At 40.9% G+C, this 16,583-nt stretch overlaps 1 protein-coding gene across 5 annotated transcripts in view; it reads right to left on the minus strand.

Moving 5' to 3' along the window:
- Positions 1 to 242: 242 nt before the first annotated feature.
- The window catches only part of supt3h (SPT3 homolog, SAGA and STAGA complex component), a 517,619-nt gene continuing 501,278 nt past the window's right edge, over positions 243 to 16,583 (minus strand). For 3 of the 5 annotated variants that reach the window (XM_078542018.1, XM_078542021.1, XM_078542022.1), the window contains one exon: positions 8,883 to 9,661. In XM_078542018.1, coding sequence (XP_078398144.1) covers positions 9,620 to 9,661 — 42 coding nt within the window. In that variant the 3' untranslated portion in view covers positions 8,883 to 9,619. Of the gene's footprint in view, positions 1,189 to 3,922; positions 3,985 to 8,882; positions 9,662 to 16,583 lie in introns of those variants that run through there. The other 2 variants (XM_078542020.1, XM_078542019.1) reach the window with 2 other exon arrangements.

A 16,583-nucleotide genomic window follows, 5' to 3' on the forward strand; every position in this document is an offset into this window, starting at 1 on the left:
AAGGCGCCAACAATGATTTATGCCAAATGTCAGTCAGCTGTCCAGAGCTGCATCAAGCCAATGAAAACAGCTTTGTTTGTGAGGAACAAATTCCAAGATTGATCCCTCATACCGAGTGCAAGGAGTGTGGAATTGGACAGGTAGACTGAGCACTGACACTAGAAAAAGATTTTTATGTTTTTTTAAGCCTTGCTGCAAGTACACAAAGGCAGCATTACAGCCCTGAAGTTCTTTTTTTTAAAAATATGACCCCATTCCAATTCCTTACTTCTTTGCAGATCCACTCTTTAAGATAGGCACTTCTGGGCTTTTATGCTATCCACTGCAGAATGTCCATTCTTCAAGCTGGAACTGACTCATTTTGTTGTTGTTTTGTTTCAACTTTATATTCTGTTCCTGAATTACAAACTTACCTTTCTAATGATTTTTTTTTACACAATAGAATATTTATTTTCCCCAGGGTTCAATTCACAACATTTGTGTTCCCATCAATCGTCACTCAGTTATAACCACACTGCTCCGCATGAAAATTACATTGGGATCCAACAGTGTCGTGAATTTGGCAGATGAGAAGTTCAGGAAGAAAGACAAGTGTTTGGTCCCAAATTGGATTTGGCCATAAACTACATTTTCAGATCTTGGCACACCCACTTGGCTGCACCTGAGGAGATCTGTCTTTGCTATTGCTGTTTTTTGACAAAGCATGTGGTACACTTACTCTTATTATTAGAACTTGAGCTACAAGACAAAGTCTTGCACAGATAGAACTCTGTCCATTGCTGCTAAAGTCACAGCATTGAAATTTTATTACTGGATCCATTCAGGTGACATTTGTCAGATTAGTTAGACTGTTGGTTGTCCAATGCAACATATAGAAGCCTTATTTGCGAATTCAGGAAACCCTTTTGTCACTTTCCCCATGGGGGGGACACAGCACTTTTACCAGGTGGCAGGTAAACGTTATGATCTCCTGGTAGTAATATGATGCCATCTGCCTCTAGCGCAAGCAGACTAGATAGATGACCCTGGATCTTTCTTCCTTTTGCTGCTGTTACTTTCACTTGTTTCTTTGATGGATGGCCTCATTAGGTGCTCCCTTGTGACTTTTGCTATCCGAGTGCACCAAAGTGGGAGTTTTTGTGCTGTCTGTGCTGAGGAATGCTTGACTGGCGTACATGAATCAACCACCTTCTTGCATGTCACCCGTACATAGAGAAAGGGAACATGTGTTAGCATAGGTCATTTCACAGATGGCTGTTCAGAGAATAGCAAAGTAATGATCGTGATATGCAGTTGATGGGTAGGTGTATCCACATTTTGCCCACTGAGTAAGTTTAAAGGGCAAGAAAATTATGACAAAAACATTGACCTTTTTGGGCTGCCATGACACCACCAAGCTCTTTGTCAGGCACTACTGCCTTTCTGGTCCCTACCCTAATAATTTAGAAGTTAGCGTTTGGCAGATAAGATGACAAAGGATAGCTGTTGTAAAAGTTTTAGTTCTGTCTTGTATTCTCTCAGGCACCCCATGACTGATCCAAGTGTGCCCAATGTCTAATTGTATGACAACGTAACGCAGGGGTGTAAGTAGGGTCCTTTAATAATCTGAACTGGATATTGCATCTTTTGCATGTGCTTTTTTGCAGTTCCCTAATCTTTCTGATGACAGAATCAAATCCAACCCAACAAAAATTCCATTTTCATCACATCATTCAGCTCAAAGAGTAGCTAATGATCACTAGTGCTGTATGTGCAACACTTTAAAGAATCTTAGTATGTTTCTCTGGTTCTGACACTTTTGTCTGATAAAGTGCACCACAGGAAACACAGAGGACCTTCCAAAGGGTGTGTTACTCCTGAATCATGCACACTTCATTCTAACAGCATAATGTACAGGATATGGCATTGTTTTACTGGCATTGTATTATCCATGTGTGTCTCATGGACAAACTGCTATGCACAGCCAAGTATGCCTGATGAAAATAGCTGATAACTGCAAATATTTGCAAAGCACTTCAGTTTATAAATTGACCCTGTATGAAGCTCAGGCAGATCCCTGAATTACTTAATTAATCAGTTGCATAGCCAGATTTTTTCACATTTAATGTTATTTGTTGCTTTCTACTGTCAGGTCAATTTCAGATTTGGTTAATTAAGTTTCTATCTCTTTCCCACTCCCATTGGTAACTCCAAACACAACACAATCAATGTTTTTGCCATCATTTTCTTGCCCTTTAAACTTACTCAGCGGGCAAACACCTGCCCACCAACTGCATATCACGATCATTACTTTGCTATTCTCTGCACAAACACAACAGAAGTGCCCACAGGATGGGCAAGTCCTCCACAAGAAGTCATTCAATAAGTGGCTGCAGTTAGAAAACTGGAAGCATGAGCAGAATGGAACTGGCTGAAACCTATCATGTGACCCATCATTACAGATTTGTTGGGAGGGTGGGGGGGACGGGCGGTGAGCAGATGGAGAGATTCTCTTTTTTTCTCTTTTCCACGCTCAGGCACAGGAACGGTAGCTTGAATTTATGCTACTTGTCAACTAAATGCAATGCCAGTTAGCTTGGGATTACCAAACTGGTAAATAGGTCTTTTCTAGGAAAGGTCAGTTTTTTGTTTTCATAAAACAAACAGCAGTAGGAAACTGATCTCACCATGAAAGCTGCATTGTGTTCATTCATCATTTTACATAATATAAAAATTTATTGGTTCACAGTCATGTCTTGTTGGAGACTGATTTTCACTTCAGCTTCCTTGAAGACAAGAATGCACATGGTTACAATCGAAAGATTACTGGGACCAATTCATGCAACCAGAGATACTTGTTAGAATCCCAAAGCAATGCTATCACTTAACTAAATACTGTGCAGTGTTTTCAATTGCATGGGGCATGAGGTCTGCTTACAGGTGTGAATATTGATGTCGATCCTAAGAGAAAGTACAAAACCTGAACAGTTGTAACTCATGCCTTTCTCTAGTTTCTCTCCCCCCCTCATGCCCATCTCAGCTCACCTTGTCCATGAGGCCCAGCTCCTGCTCCCTCAGCCCTCTTCCCACTAAACTGCTAATCAGCCAACTTCCCCTCTAGTCCTCATGTTAGCTGATATTTAAATGGTTCTCTCTCTTTAGGTGTTGCTCCTCTCATTTAAATCTGCCATTATCACCCCTTTCCTCAGAAAACAAACACTTGATTCCACTGTCATTGTAAACTACTGCCCCATCTCCAACATCCCTTTCCTCTCCAAGTTTCTAGAACGTGTTGTCACCTCCCAAATCCATTCTCAAATTTCCTGGAACTCCTTGTTTGAATCTCCAATCGGGTTTCCACCCCGTCACAACATCAAAACAACTCTTATCAAAGTCACAAATGATATCCTGTTCCACTGTGACAAAGGTAAACTATTCCTCCTCATCCTTCTCAATCTATCTGCAGCCTTTAACAAGGTTGACCACACTATCCTCCTCCAATGCCTCTGCACTGTCATCCAGTTGGGTGGGACTGTTCTCATGGAGTTGGCCACCATGCTGGAAGATTGGCTGCAAGCTCTGTTCAAAGCCCTGTGCCAAGTTGGTGCTGAACTCCTCTATGTTCCTTGCTTTTGGCCGCAGACTTTCTGGCAGGCTTTCCAATGCACCGAGCATGTCATTGTGCCTATTCATAAGCCGCCTTCTGTATGCTGCCGCAGTAAACTGCTCATCTGTGTCCTCTGCAGCAAAACTTGTGTGTGACCTTGCTCTTCAGCAGGCCAGCACCTGTGCACTACCCTTTCCCCTGCTCTGGCTGCAGCCATCTCATGTCTCGTGATTGGTATCTCACCACATGCAGATCCTACTTCTAAGGTATGAATGTGTCAATAACTGAGCTGCTGGCTGAGTGTGTGAGATCGTGTGATGGTGTTTCTTCATCATCTTTTTGCTTTTCCACCTCTTTCTTTTCCACTGTAGCCTGGCCAGGTTTCAGTTTTTGGACATCTGAAACACTGTTAGGCCTGTGGTGAGGAGAGCGGTGAAACGTGAGAAGTGAATGCTTATGCTATCTGCAGTTTGTAAATCAGATGAGTGTGTAGCTGTACCTGCCCCCCTGTCAAATTGGTGCTGTTATTACTATGCATCGCTTTGTTCTTCAAAAGAGAAGAAAGTGGTTTAGTGAGTGTGGTGCAATGTGTTTGGTTGCTGTTATAGTTGAAAAGCTGGCAGCGTGTGCAAGATATGCATGTGAGACTTGAAGCAATGCTAAGCATGTGAGGATGGGGTGAAGTTATGAATGCGAGATGTGAGTCATGATTGAGAGAGGTTGTTGGTAAGCTAGTGATGGGGCTTTGGTGATTGAACTTCTTGTGGCACTCTATCAGGCCCTTGGGGCTAAACTTTTGGCATTGTTCTTCTTGCTCACAATCTCTTCAGTTACCAGTTCCAGCATCTCCTGAGCCAGAATACACCTCTCCTTTAAGAGGTACAGGCTGGCTTGGAGTGCTGCAGGACAGCTTTAAATGGTGCCATTGTCAAATGAAATTGGGCTTCCAGCTGAAACATACAGTCATTCAGCAGTGCATTTAGCACTGGACTTACATAGCTATCATGCAAATCAGCAGGGAGCATGTTTTTGGGCCATGTCCAATTTCACGGTTCTGGTATCTTCCTCCAGAATTTACATAAATAGCTGCTTATTCCCAACAATGAAGCAAATCATATATCTATCCCCTCTACTAAACTTTGGCTATCCACACTCCAGCCCCAGGACACTAACAATCAGATGGATGTTTGATCAACTTAGTGTATAATGTATCTCCATAACACAAGGGATTATAGTGTTACCTATGGTTTTGTTCCAAAAAATAACTTGTTTTTGGAAATTTTTGTTCCCCTTAATGTGGAACACTAAAACTCTGTATACATCTACTAAATAATCTGGGTAAAATCTCAACAGCATGAAATCTGGGCAAACCCAGACACAATTTTCCACTACTGTTGTTCCCCTCTTGACTAGCAAACCTCGACAACCACTTTATATGGGTGAGAAGAGGGAATGATAGAGAAATAACTGAAAATGTGCTACATCATATAATGCCAGTTTTGTTTCATTTAATTTCAAATGAGGAAAAATTGGTGGGTGTTTCCAGAACATGCAGAACAATCAGAAAGACTAAGCTAAATTTTGAGTTTCTGTTAGAGACATGTGCATCCCTTAGCGCATGTTACAAAGGCCAACCAAGTGACACAAGGGGAGTCAGTGCATTTAAGGCGCTGAACACTTTTAGAAACTCATTAGTGAGAGCAGGGGTCCATTACATGTGAGAGTTTGGCTTGTCACCGCATCTAAGGTTGCGGCGATACTGGTGTTTTAATTCAGACTGAATATAGCCCCAGTAAACTACTTTTGCTCCCACAAAAAATTAAAATCAGTAGATATCTAGAAATTACTTAATTTTTGATATATTTGCAGTAGTAAGGCTATTAAATACTACATTTTCCTATTGTTGTCTGAGATCATTTGTTCCTGCCAGGCCATTTCTGCACATCATATATACACCCATAAGACCATAAGACATAGGAGCAGAAGTAGGCCATTCAGCCCATTGATCTGCTCCTCCATTCAATGAAATCGTGGATGATCTGATCTGATAATCTTTAATATAATACCCAATAAAGTTGAAACTCTATTCTCAATGAATAGCAGAATGGATGGTAGCAAGAAAGAAAAATGTTAATTTTGTTATAAGGTGATGGATCTTAGTTCTAGGAAATGGTTTTTGAATTTCATGTTCATCGATATGTGGGCAGTAGCGCTGTAAAATAAAACTTTTGCTCACTTCAAGATCCACTGTTGGCATTGTACAATCTCACATTAGGTATGATATTAGTTTGATGGAAAAGTGTGGCTTTCACCACCCTGATCTAACAAAGGTGCAGTCATGAGTAAATATTCCATTTGTTGAGACTTTAGTAATGAAGGAATAATAAATAATTTGAGTTCTTGCCTTTGGAAAATAGAAAATTCTAAAGTTAAAGGTGACAATTTGAAGATTATGAGAAGAAGTTTCTTCAGGTGGCTATTGGTAAATGTTAAAATGCCGGAAGTTACAAGTTAAAAGTTAGTAATGAGTAAATCTAGCACAACGTTTTACAAAATAGGCCAATGCATAACTTACCAGCAAACCTTAATGAAGTAAATAACATAATCGGATTAAGAACACAGCTAAATAGTTTTCTGGAGAGAGTAAGTATTGAGTTATATGGTGTCAAATCTTCTTTCATGTCATCAGCCAGAAAAAGAAAGGTCATTCAGGCTAAATATTATTTTCCTAGCACTATTTTTATAAAAATATTCTTCTATAGTCATGTTTGAAATAGCTTTATCTGGAACGATTTTCTCAGGAATGTTTATATACAAGCCTCTTGGTACAAATCTAACAGGAAACCATAAAACTTTTATGAAGTCTCCATATGCTGGTTGCACTGTTTTAGCAAAAGCCATAGCATAAACATAGGGGAACATTTTCTCCCCGTTGGGGGGGGTTGGGTGGGAATGGGCACAGGTGTGCATGCCGCCTGTGATTGGCTGCGTGCCGCCATTTTATGTGGGCGGGCCAGTTAAGGCCCGCCCAGCGTGACGCACACCCGGACGCGCTGAGCGCTCCCTGTGTGGGTGGTGCAGGGGTGCGGTTGCCTGAGTCGGGGCCTGCGCTCTTTCACGCATGCGCGCAAAAGAGCGCTGAAATCTCCCTGAGGCACAGAGCTGCCTCACGGAGATTAGCTTAAGTGCAAAAAAATTTAATAAAGGTGAAAAAAATTTTTTAAGACATGTCCCCTCATGTGAAACTGTCACGTGAGCTGGGACACGTCTATTAATTTTATTAAAAATTTTTACAAGACTTTAAAAACCTTCATGAAATCTCATCCCACCCGTGGATGAGGTTACATAAAAAATGCGACGGCCGCTTGGGCTCTTCGCCTGCCCACCTACCTTAAGGTTGGACGGGCAGCTCAGTTTATTGATTTAATTGATAGCTAACTGGCCTTTGGCACTTCGGCAAGCGCGCAGCCGACTTGGGTGCGCGCCCGCCAAACTGAAAATCTGAATGGTGCGCGGTGATGTCGGGACGCACGCCACCGCACATCATTTTACACCTCGGCGAGCGGGCCCCGCCCCCACTCGCCAAGCCGAAGATTCTGCCCATAAAGTATCTAAACCACCTCTGAAGAATTTATTTTATTTTCGCCTTCAACATTTCTTTTTTCATATGTTCAGTAGAACTTCACCTTTTCCCACAGGCAAACACAAAAAAAATGACATCCATTGAAAAACTATATTGGCGGAATTTTCGATATTATCTTCAAAAATTAGTTCAGTTTGAATATCATGCAGCCTCTGTAAGCCTAGCAGAAGATCATGATTATGGCTAGTGAAAAATCCGAACCTGTAAATGCACTGTGCTCTTGAATTGTCGGTTAATTATTCTTGCCTATTAGACACAAATGATTATGTACCCTTTTATTTCTCCTGCATTTGTGATGATGTGTTCAAATCTGGAGCTTTGTGCTTCCTTTGTTTACTATGTATCACTATGGAGGTCTCCCATTTTAATGCAAAGCATCAATCTTTGGCACTTTACTAGAAAGGAGGATATTTGGTTAAGTGAGTGCTGAAATGGGAGAGTTTGGGCTTTAAAGGGATGAGTTTCAATGGCCTGGACTGAATAACATTTTTCTATCCTTGACTTCTTACAAGTGCCGATTTGGAATCTATTTGTTAATGCTTTGTTCTTTGCGTTATAGTGCATATGGAATTAAAAGCTGCACTTACAGATGATTGCCTAGCTAGTTTTGATACAGTAACTATTGCTACTCAGAAATTAGAGAGATTATAAACAGTTGTCGATGCTACACTGCAACATAAATAAATTTGGACAGGAAACCCAGCATTTAGCTTTGTGATAGTTTGTTAGTGATTGCCCACAATCTCTATCTCTTGTTGATGGATTTGCATGGAGCATTCAATTTGAGCAAGGCTGGGCTGAGAAATACAAAATAAAAAATGAATAGGCCCGTGTTTACTTCTGACAAAGATATGGAAATAAGCACCTGGAGTAAATGTCTTTTATTTCTCAAAGGAGAGAAAAGAAACTCTGTCAGTTTGGCATATTTAGCAAGACCAACACTCAGCTGTTTTTCTAAAAACTCTTTAAGACAATCCAAATATACCCCTGGGGATACTTAACAGAAACGTAGTAATTTCCATAAATCATTATATATTATTACATAATTTTGTATTTCTTTTCAGTAAACCTAATATGCTAGCCTGAAATAAAGTAAACAAATCAGTTTTTTTAAGGCATGTTTTTATTTACAACTTTTGCACACCAGCTTTTAATAGTGGATCTTAGAAAAATCATGTAGTATCAAAATTTAAAAAAAATCAGGTGACAATGAGACATTTAATTTCTGTTCTCTTCAACACTGTTTTGTGCATCAATCTTGAGTTAGCACTCTTGACCTTGGGAGTTGTACAATAATGTCAATATCTACCGAGTTGATATTTATAGTAAACATTCTGATGTAAATTATGAAAAAATAGAGATATTCAGACTAAAATTAAAGATAAATGCAAATTTTCTTAACACTACCTTTAAATACTGTATAATGTTCAGATATTTATATTCTGCTTTCTGCATTTATTGCTAATGCTGTTCAAGAAAGTGAATATAATGCTATACTGTAGATCCATGAAATCAATAAATCACAGCATTTACGTTTTGTTAGTTATGCTAGCGAATTTAACACTGAAATCATCATTGTGGAAATGTTGTTTCATTACCCTTATAAATGTAATTGCTTCAATGTTGGTCATGCCATTTATAGAGGTTTATGACATTTCCCCTTGATTATTGGAAATTAAAGAAATTAGTACATTGTCACAGATTTATCAAAGAGCATAATTTTGCCTATAACTGTTCAGTATTCTAACTACCTTGTACATAACTCAAGTTTTGACTATTTCAGTTAGAATAGAAAAGTACTTGCCTCCTTAAAAATTTGGTACAAGAGAAGACTGATGAAACATGCAGTTTTAAAGCTTTTCATATACTTTCCAGTTCATTTAAATTATACGTTAAGTGATTCTCATTGTAATTTTCTGACTTCACACCTCTGTTGGGGTTTTCACCTTTTGGTAGCATACATCGGTAATTCAGGAGCTCAAATTAGTTTAAATGACTTGAAAAATCACATGCAGCCCACATTCAAATTCCCTCCTGGTGGGTGAGGCTTCACACCACAAGCACAAACTCAGAAAATTACCCCTTACACGTACTTGGTTAGAAAAAGATTTCATTCTGTTTAAGCACTATGACACAAATAGTCATGCATGTAAGCTGGCAGCTGGTGATCTGCGTTCCTATCCACCTACATGCAGGCCAAACATCCTGCCTTTAATTAACTAAAATATTCCACCAAGTAAACAGGATTGATGGCAGGGTGCAGGTCAGTGACTTGTCACAAATGCTCACCCAACACACACAAACACACGTACACAGTGTACTGACACAGCCTTGTTTTCTTGGAGCAACTTCACCTTTCAGTAACAACAGCCTTCTTGTTCCTTCCGCCCTCAGCAGGCTAGAAACGTCATTCCAGTCCTGCGGTAAGCACTCTATTAAGGAGAGAAAAAAAAGCCTGTATTCAATATAGTTACATTAGCTTTATAGAGGTTGTGAATACTTTCTAATCTCTTAGGAACATGGGCAAGAGATTGCTACTTTTCTCATACTGTAGATTTCAGGAAAGATTTAGGTTTATTAATTTATTGTTCTGCAAGTCATAAACACCATAAAACAAGTACCAGGTTTTTACACCAATAGCTCAGTAGTGAGTTTAAATTTGATTTATAAGGGAATGCAACCTCTAATTACATGCAATACCAATGAAACATGTAAGGTGTAACTAAAGAAAGTGTACCATGTAATTTCAGTTCTGTTACACTTGCTTATTTTTTTATTTCTAGCAATTCACAAAATCTCAGATACAAGGCAAATCATGACCAACAGAAACCTCTAAAATATGCACCTCCTCTGCACAAATTAAAATGTACCATATACAATGCTAAGTAAACACTACAGTTGGATGCCAACATTTACTGTGAGTCATATACCATTTGCTGAAGTTTGCAATGTAATCCAGAAGGGTCGACTTAGTATTTCCATATATCCATCACAGTTAACCACTTCAGTAGAGTACACTGTACCTATTATACATCAGTGGAAGAAACTTATAATTCTGTTTCCAACTGATATCTGATACCACAATGCAATCATCAACAATTTTACATTTGTGTAACATATTTTCATGAAAAAAACACATTGAAATCTAACAGGAATGTGTAATTGAGGAGATCAGACCAAATGTTATGATGGCACTTTTACTAAGTTTTTAAATTCTGATGTCTAATGGATCACTTGCTGAATCTTCAAAAGCTTTCTAGTCCTGGTTGTGCAATTTAAACTTGGCCAAAAGACATTGTCGTTTTTTTTTTGTATGAGCTGCTCCACAGAAGGATGTTCTGAGTTGAATACTTTTAAGACATATGGCTTGCCTGTTAAAGGTGACATTACAGGAATAGTCTATTCAGAACAGGGGAAACCCCAAAAGTTTTAGAAAGGTATACTTTTGGGATTTTAAAGCTTTGATTGTACAATTTTAACGAGATTTGTTACGCATCAGACCTGAAAAAAGGTCTGTCAATGGTAACATAAATTGGAGATTTCCTTTTAAACTGATGGCTGATTAATACTAATTTAACAGATTTTCATAGCTGCAAATGGTAGATTCACATACATCATCTGGGGTGACACTACTTGGTTGGAGGAAAGGAGTGAACGATTAATAGAATCTGTGGCCAGAATTGTTAGCCAACTGGATAGCCATCACCTCCTGGAATCCTAGCACTGTAACTACATATACACACACATGAAAATCTTACACAGTGAGTAGAAAAATTGCTTCTTGCCTTATGTACAATGAAATCTGGCATGCAGCAACAAATAAAGCCTTTCATTCCAGCTCAAAGGAAGTTAATTTGAACATCCTCAGTAAGTTATCTGTTGGGAAAATTGCCCAAATATGTAGATTGGCATGGTGCTCAGCTTACTAAACTATTATTCTAATTACACATAGATATATATTTTTAAAAATCTGTCAAAGGCATTTTCCAAATAAAACAAAGATGTACAACTTGCTAAACTGATCTCAGGCGCTATTTTTCAGACTGTAAACCAAAATATATCTTTTTAACAGTACCTATTTTGTACATCACCTTATGTAAAAAGTGAAGAGTGAAGTGAATTTTTGTGTAATGCTATAAATGAAATAAAAACTGAAAGATGTCTAACAATCTGATTAATCGATATCCCCTGTTTAAACACTATCACCCAAAGTTGAGAAGTGTGTGGTTGCTATACTTCATGTAACTGCGCCTGTAGGTGACATTGTCAGCAATAACAACATTATTACCTATAGTTATATGACAGCCTCCCATGATGAGGCAGATTCATTAGTACCAAAAACATCTAGAAAATACGTCAACTGTTGGTAAATACCAGCAGCAGATGAACATGGCATTAATGCAAGTGGAACACCAAAGAAAACGGAAAACTAAAACCAAACAAGTCTGATACCCAACCTGACTTTCCACTGACAGGCAACAGCTACTCCACTGAGCAGGATTTTATCAACTCCTCACGGAGCAGCATTGTGACCTAATCTCTCTTCATCTCCAGTGAACAGGTGTCCATCGAGCAAACTCCTAAACGATGCAAAACACTCAGAGTCATAGAGATCTACAGCACAGAAAAAGGCCCATTGGCCCATCGAGTCTGCGCCAGTCAAAAGTACCTAACTATTCTAATCCCATTTTCCAGTACTAGGCCCATAAGCCTTGCATGCCATGGTATCGCAAGTGCACATCCAAATACTTCTTAAATGTTATGAGGGTTTCTGCCTCTACCACCCTTTCAGGCAGTGAGTTCCAGATTCCCACCACCCTCTGGATGAAAAAATTCTTCCTCACATCCCCTCTAAATCTCCTGCCCCTTACCTTAAATCTGTGCCTTCTGGTTATTGATCCCTCCTCCAAGGGGAAAAGTTCCTTCCTGTCTACCCTATCTATGCCCCTCATAATTTTATACACCTCAATCATGTCCCCTCCTCAATCTCCTCTGCTCCAAGGAAAATAACCCCAGTCTATCCAATCTCTCCTCATAACTATGTTATATGACAAACTATGTTTGTCCTGGTAAATCTCCTCTGCACTCTCCTTATCTACCTGTCCCAATACCTTAAGGGACCAGTGGACATGCACACCAAGGTCCCTCTGATCCCCGGTACTTCCCAGGGTCCTACCATTCATCGTGTATTCCCGTGCCTTGTTTGTCCTGTCCAAGTGCATCACCTCACACTTATCCGGATTAAATTCCATTTGCCACTGATCAGCCCATTGACCAGCCTGTCTATATCCTCCTGTAATCTAAGGCCATCCTCCTCACTACTTACCACCCCACCAATTTTCGTGTCATCCACGAACTTACTGACCAACCTCCTGCATTCGAGTCTAAATCATTTATATATACCACAAACAGCAAGGGACCCAACACCGATCCCTGTGGAACCCCATTGGACACAGGCATCCAGTCACAAAAACACCCCTCGACCATCACCCTCTGCTTCCTGCCACTCAGCCAATTCTGGATCCAATTTGCCAAATTGCCTTGGACCCCAGGGGCTCTTACCTGCGTTATCAATCTCTCATGCGGGACCTTATCAAAAGCCTTGCTGAAGTCCAAGTAGACTACGTCAAATGCATTGTCCTCATCTACACACCTGGTAACCTCTTTGGAAAATTCAATCAAATTGGTCAGACATAACCTCCCCTTAACAAAACCATGCTGACTGTCCTTGATTAATCCCTGCCTCCCCAGCACTTCCTCCCTCTGCTCCTTTTTTGCCTCTTCCACCTCTCTCCCTATCCAAAACAAAAACAGAATTACCTGGAAAAACTCAGCAGGTCTGGCAGCATCGGTGGAGAAGAAAAGAGTCGACGTTTCGGGTCCACACGACCCTTCAACAGAACAGTTCTGTTGAAGGGTCGTGTGGACCCGAAACGTCGACTCTTTTCTTCTCCACTGATGCTGCCAGACCTGCTGAGTTTTTCCAGGTAATTCTGTTTTTGTTTTGGATTTCCAGCATCCGCAGTACTTTTTTGTTTTTATCTCTCCCTATCCACTCCATTTGCCATTCTCCCCCTCTCTATCCTTTTTTGACTTCCCTTCGTTTCTTCTGCACCCTGTCTCTCCCTGTGTCCTAACTCTTTCTTCTCTTTTATCCACTTTCCCCATCCTCTCAGCTCACCTCGTCACCATTTCCTCTTTCCCTGTCCTCATCCTTTCCTCCTCGCACTCCGTGCACAGTCCTTCTTTTCTCCCTCTTCACTCTCTTTGACCTCCAGTTCTCTATTCTCTTCTCCCCTCTTCCATCTGCCTCCTTTTCCCTCCCCTGCTTAGATTCAATTATTTCCCACTCTCCAAATATGCTTTATCTGAAAAATGATCTTGATTCCCTGTATCCAATGCAATGGAAGACTGATATTATAGAAAACTGAAACATACATAATGGATGGCTACAAATGAGTTATGAGTTGGTCACACAATGAAATGCTGACAATGAGTTACTTTCATACTCAGATTTTGTAACTTTTTTGAAAGAACAAATAGAATAGGCTGAAAGTTGGAAGAAATTATAAATTTAGTTTGCTCTACCTTAAAAATGCTTATGTTTTGCATCAGAGATATTCCCGTTCCAGTTATGTCAAGAAATTCACTAGTAGCAACAGAAACTTAACATACAAAATTATTAAAAATGAACAGCGTCACTATAGTTTGTATTAGTATGTGGAGCTATAGAGCACATATGTTGCAGATTTGTGCAAAGATTCCTTACTCCTTACGCTGTAATTTCCCAACCTCAGCGTGATCTTTGAGGGAGGTGCACAACTGAGGTGAGAGAACTAGCAATGCTGAAAAATGCAGGATTGCATGGTGAGATAGTTACTATAATCAATTGGTGCTTTGTTTTTCTGGTATTTCCAATGCTTAGAAATGATTTGGTGATTTGCTAACTTAGATTAAGTGAGATAAAATGCAAATGCCAAAGGTCAAAGATGATCACAATGTTCAACTACTGTAATCAGGTAGGGAAAGTTGACATTTGGAATTAATACGTGAAAGCTGATAAAGTACAGAAAAGTAACATACTAAATCAAAGGAAATATGTGTGTGAAAACAATTACAAGTGGAATAATGATTTGTACAAGAATAACGACACATTTAATTTGGACTACTATTATAAAAATAAGTTTGTAATCTGATAATAAATTACAGACTGTGAATAGCCTTGCTGATTACCTCATTCATTAACTAGTTACTGAGTTAAAAGAATAAACTGCATAATACATGTTGAACATCTAATAAAAAGTAGTCAACCAATCTGTAATGAATTTAAAATAGCTGCAAGTTCAAATATAGCAAATTAGATTCATGATGAAATGGTCGACATTTCCACCCTCCCATGTTCAAACCTGTAGGTCAAGGCAATAAAGAATATAATTCTGCCAGGGGCAGTGCAATTGTTTGTCTGTCCATTGCTGCCTGTGTTGTCATCACCCACCAGCATGACCTATTGTTGATGAGGTGAATGGTCATGTCACCCTCTGTCAGGCTCCTATACTAAGCAGAACTTAGACAAACAGAATGCATCCACTAAGAACTCCATGGACAGTTTGCATATTTAAGCTCTGTCCACGATGTGACATTTAAGGACATTTTTTTTCTTCAACAATGTACAGTATAACATTGACTAACTGAAGGAAAAGCAACAACAAAAACATTAACTTGTATTTATATACTGCCATTAACATAATAAAATGACCCGAGGTGTTTCACAGGGAGGTTCTAAAGCAAGATTTGACACCAGGCCACTTAAGGCAACGGGCAGATATGCCTCATATTTGCTAATTAAGTGTGGTAGCGACGTTTTACCCGTCGACTGCGATGGTGGGTTTTCACGCCGTATCGTCCCGAACCCGCTGCATTACTAAAACATTCCCGGGAAACACACCATTTCCATAGTGGGTGGGCTCTCATTCACCCATCACCTCGCTGCTTCATCACGCTGGGCGCTATATTTAAAGTCCAGCCGCGCACACACATCTCAGTGTTTTCAGTCCACGACTGCTGCAGGAAAGATGTCCATGAAAGGCAAAAAGACTGCAGCCCTCAGGTTTAGTGATGCGTCACTGGAACTCCTTTTGGATGCCGTGGAGGCTTGCCGGGATGTATTCGCTTCCCACTCTGGCTGCAGGGTGGGCAGCGGCATGACAAACCAAGCTTGGGAGGTAGTGGCAGCTGTGGTCAGCGCCAACGCCCTGCAAAAGAGGACAGCCACCCACTGGCGCAAAAGGATGAATGTTCTCCTCCTTTCCACCAGGGTAAGTCACTATTCTCATCACTCTCAGCTCACACACTCACAAACCCATCACACATTCACAGGGATCTCACTCACTGCCAGTTCAAGAGACATTACCATTCACTCTCTCACACTCATGCTCATTGTCCTCATCCCATCCATGGGACCACTCACCAACCACAAATTCCAGGTATATTTATAATCTGGCCCGGCAGGCGTCCTGCTTACATTTTCTCCATCTCTATCCATGCAGGACAAGCTGGCACATAACAAGAAGGAGAGGTCGCAGACCGGTAGAGGAATGCCTGAAATCAAGGTCCGCACAGACTTTGAAAACAGAGCCATCCAGCTGGCTGGTGAGGAACGGGACCGTTCCTGTGCTGACGGTAAGGTCGGCGGTGCTCAACCAAGTGAGGATCCAGCAGTGCAACATCCATTAGACAAACATGCTGTGAGTGATGTGTCCTCTTTCACAGGCCACTGCCATGCTCTAATTATCTCTCCTTGCTTCCATAGGCACACCCAGGAAACAGCCGAGAGAGTCCATGCCCCAGGGCCTCCAATCAAGCCCCGAAGAAACCTCTGAAGAGAAATCTGGAGGCACCCACCCTGAAGTCCCATCATAGCGCTCACTCACACCCTCCACCAGCGCAGAGACACACACCTCGATGGGACCTAGCCTCGGGATCATAATCTGGTGAGCACATCGCACTGTCTGATCCACAGCAGGCAGTGGCAGGGAATTCCCAGGTCACCGGCACCCAGAGGACTGCTGGAGGCCAGAAAGTTGCTGAGTCTGAGTCAGGTGACAAGCCTTTGAACTCTGTCATATCACAGTTGCCGGAGCTGCAAAGGCAAGCTCGGGAACATCATGTCCACTGCACTCCTCAGATTGCAAGGCACAGTGGAGGAGTCCGTCCGCTTTCACTCTGAGGTGATAGCAACGGCATGCCAAGCACTGAGGCCAACACTGGTAGGATGGCGGCTGCCATGGAGACCTTGGTCCAGGACATCAGTCCTACACTGCTGCGTAGGCTCAACTCCCTCGCTGATGCCATAGT

Source organism: Cetorhinus maximus, chromosome 5, assembly GCF_964194155.1.
Source record: "Cetorhinus maximus chromosome 5, sCetMax3.hap1.1, whole genome shotgun sequence".
Classification (NCBI taxonomy): Eukaryota; Metazoa; Chordata; class Chondrichthyes; order Lamniformes; family Cetorhinidae; genus Cetorhinus; species Cetorhinus maximus.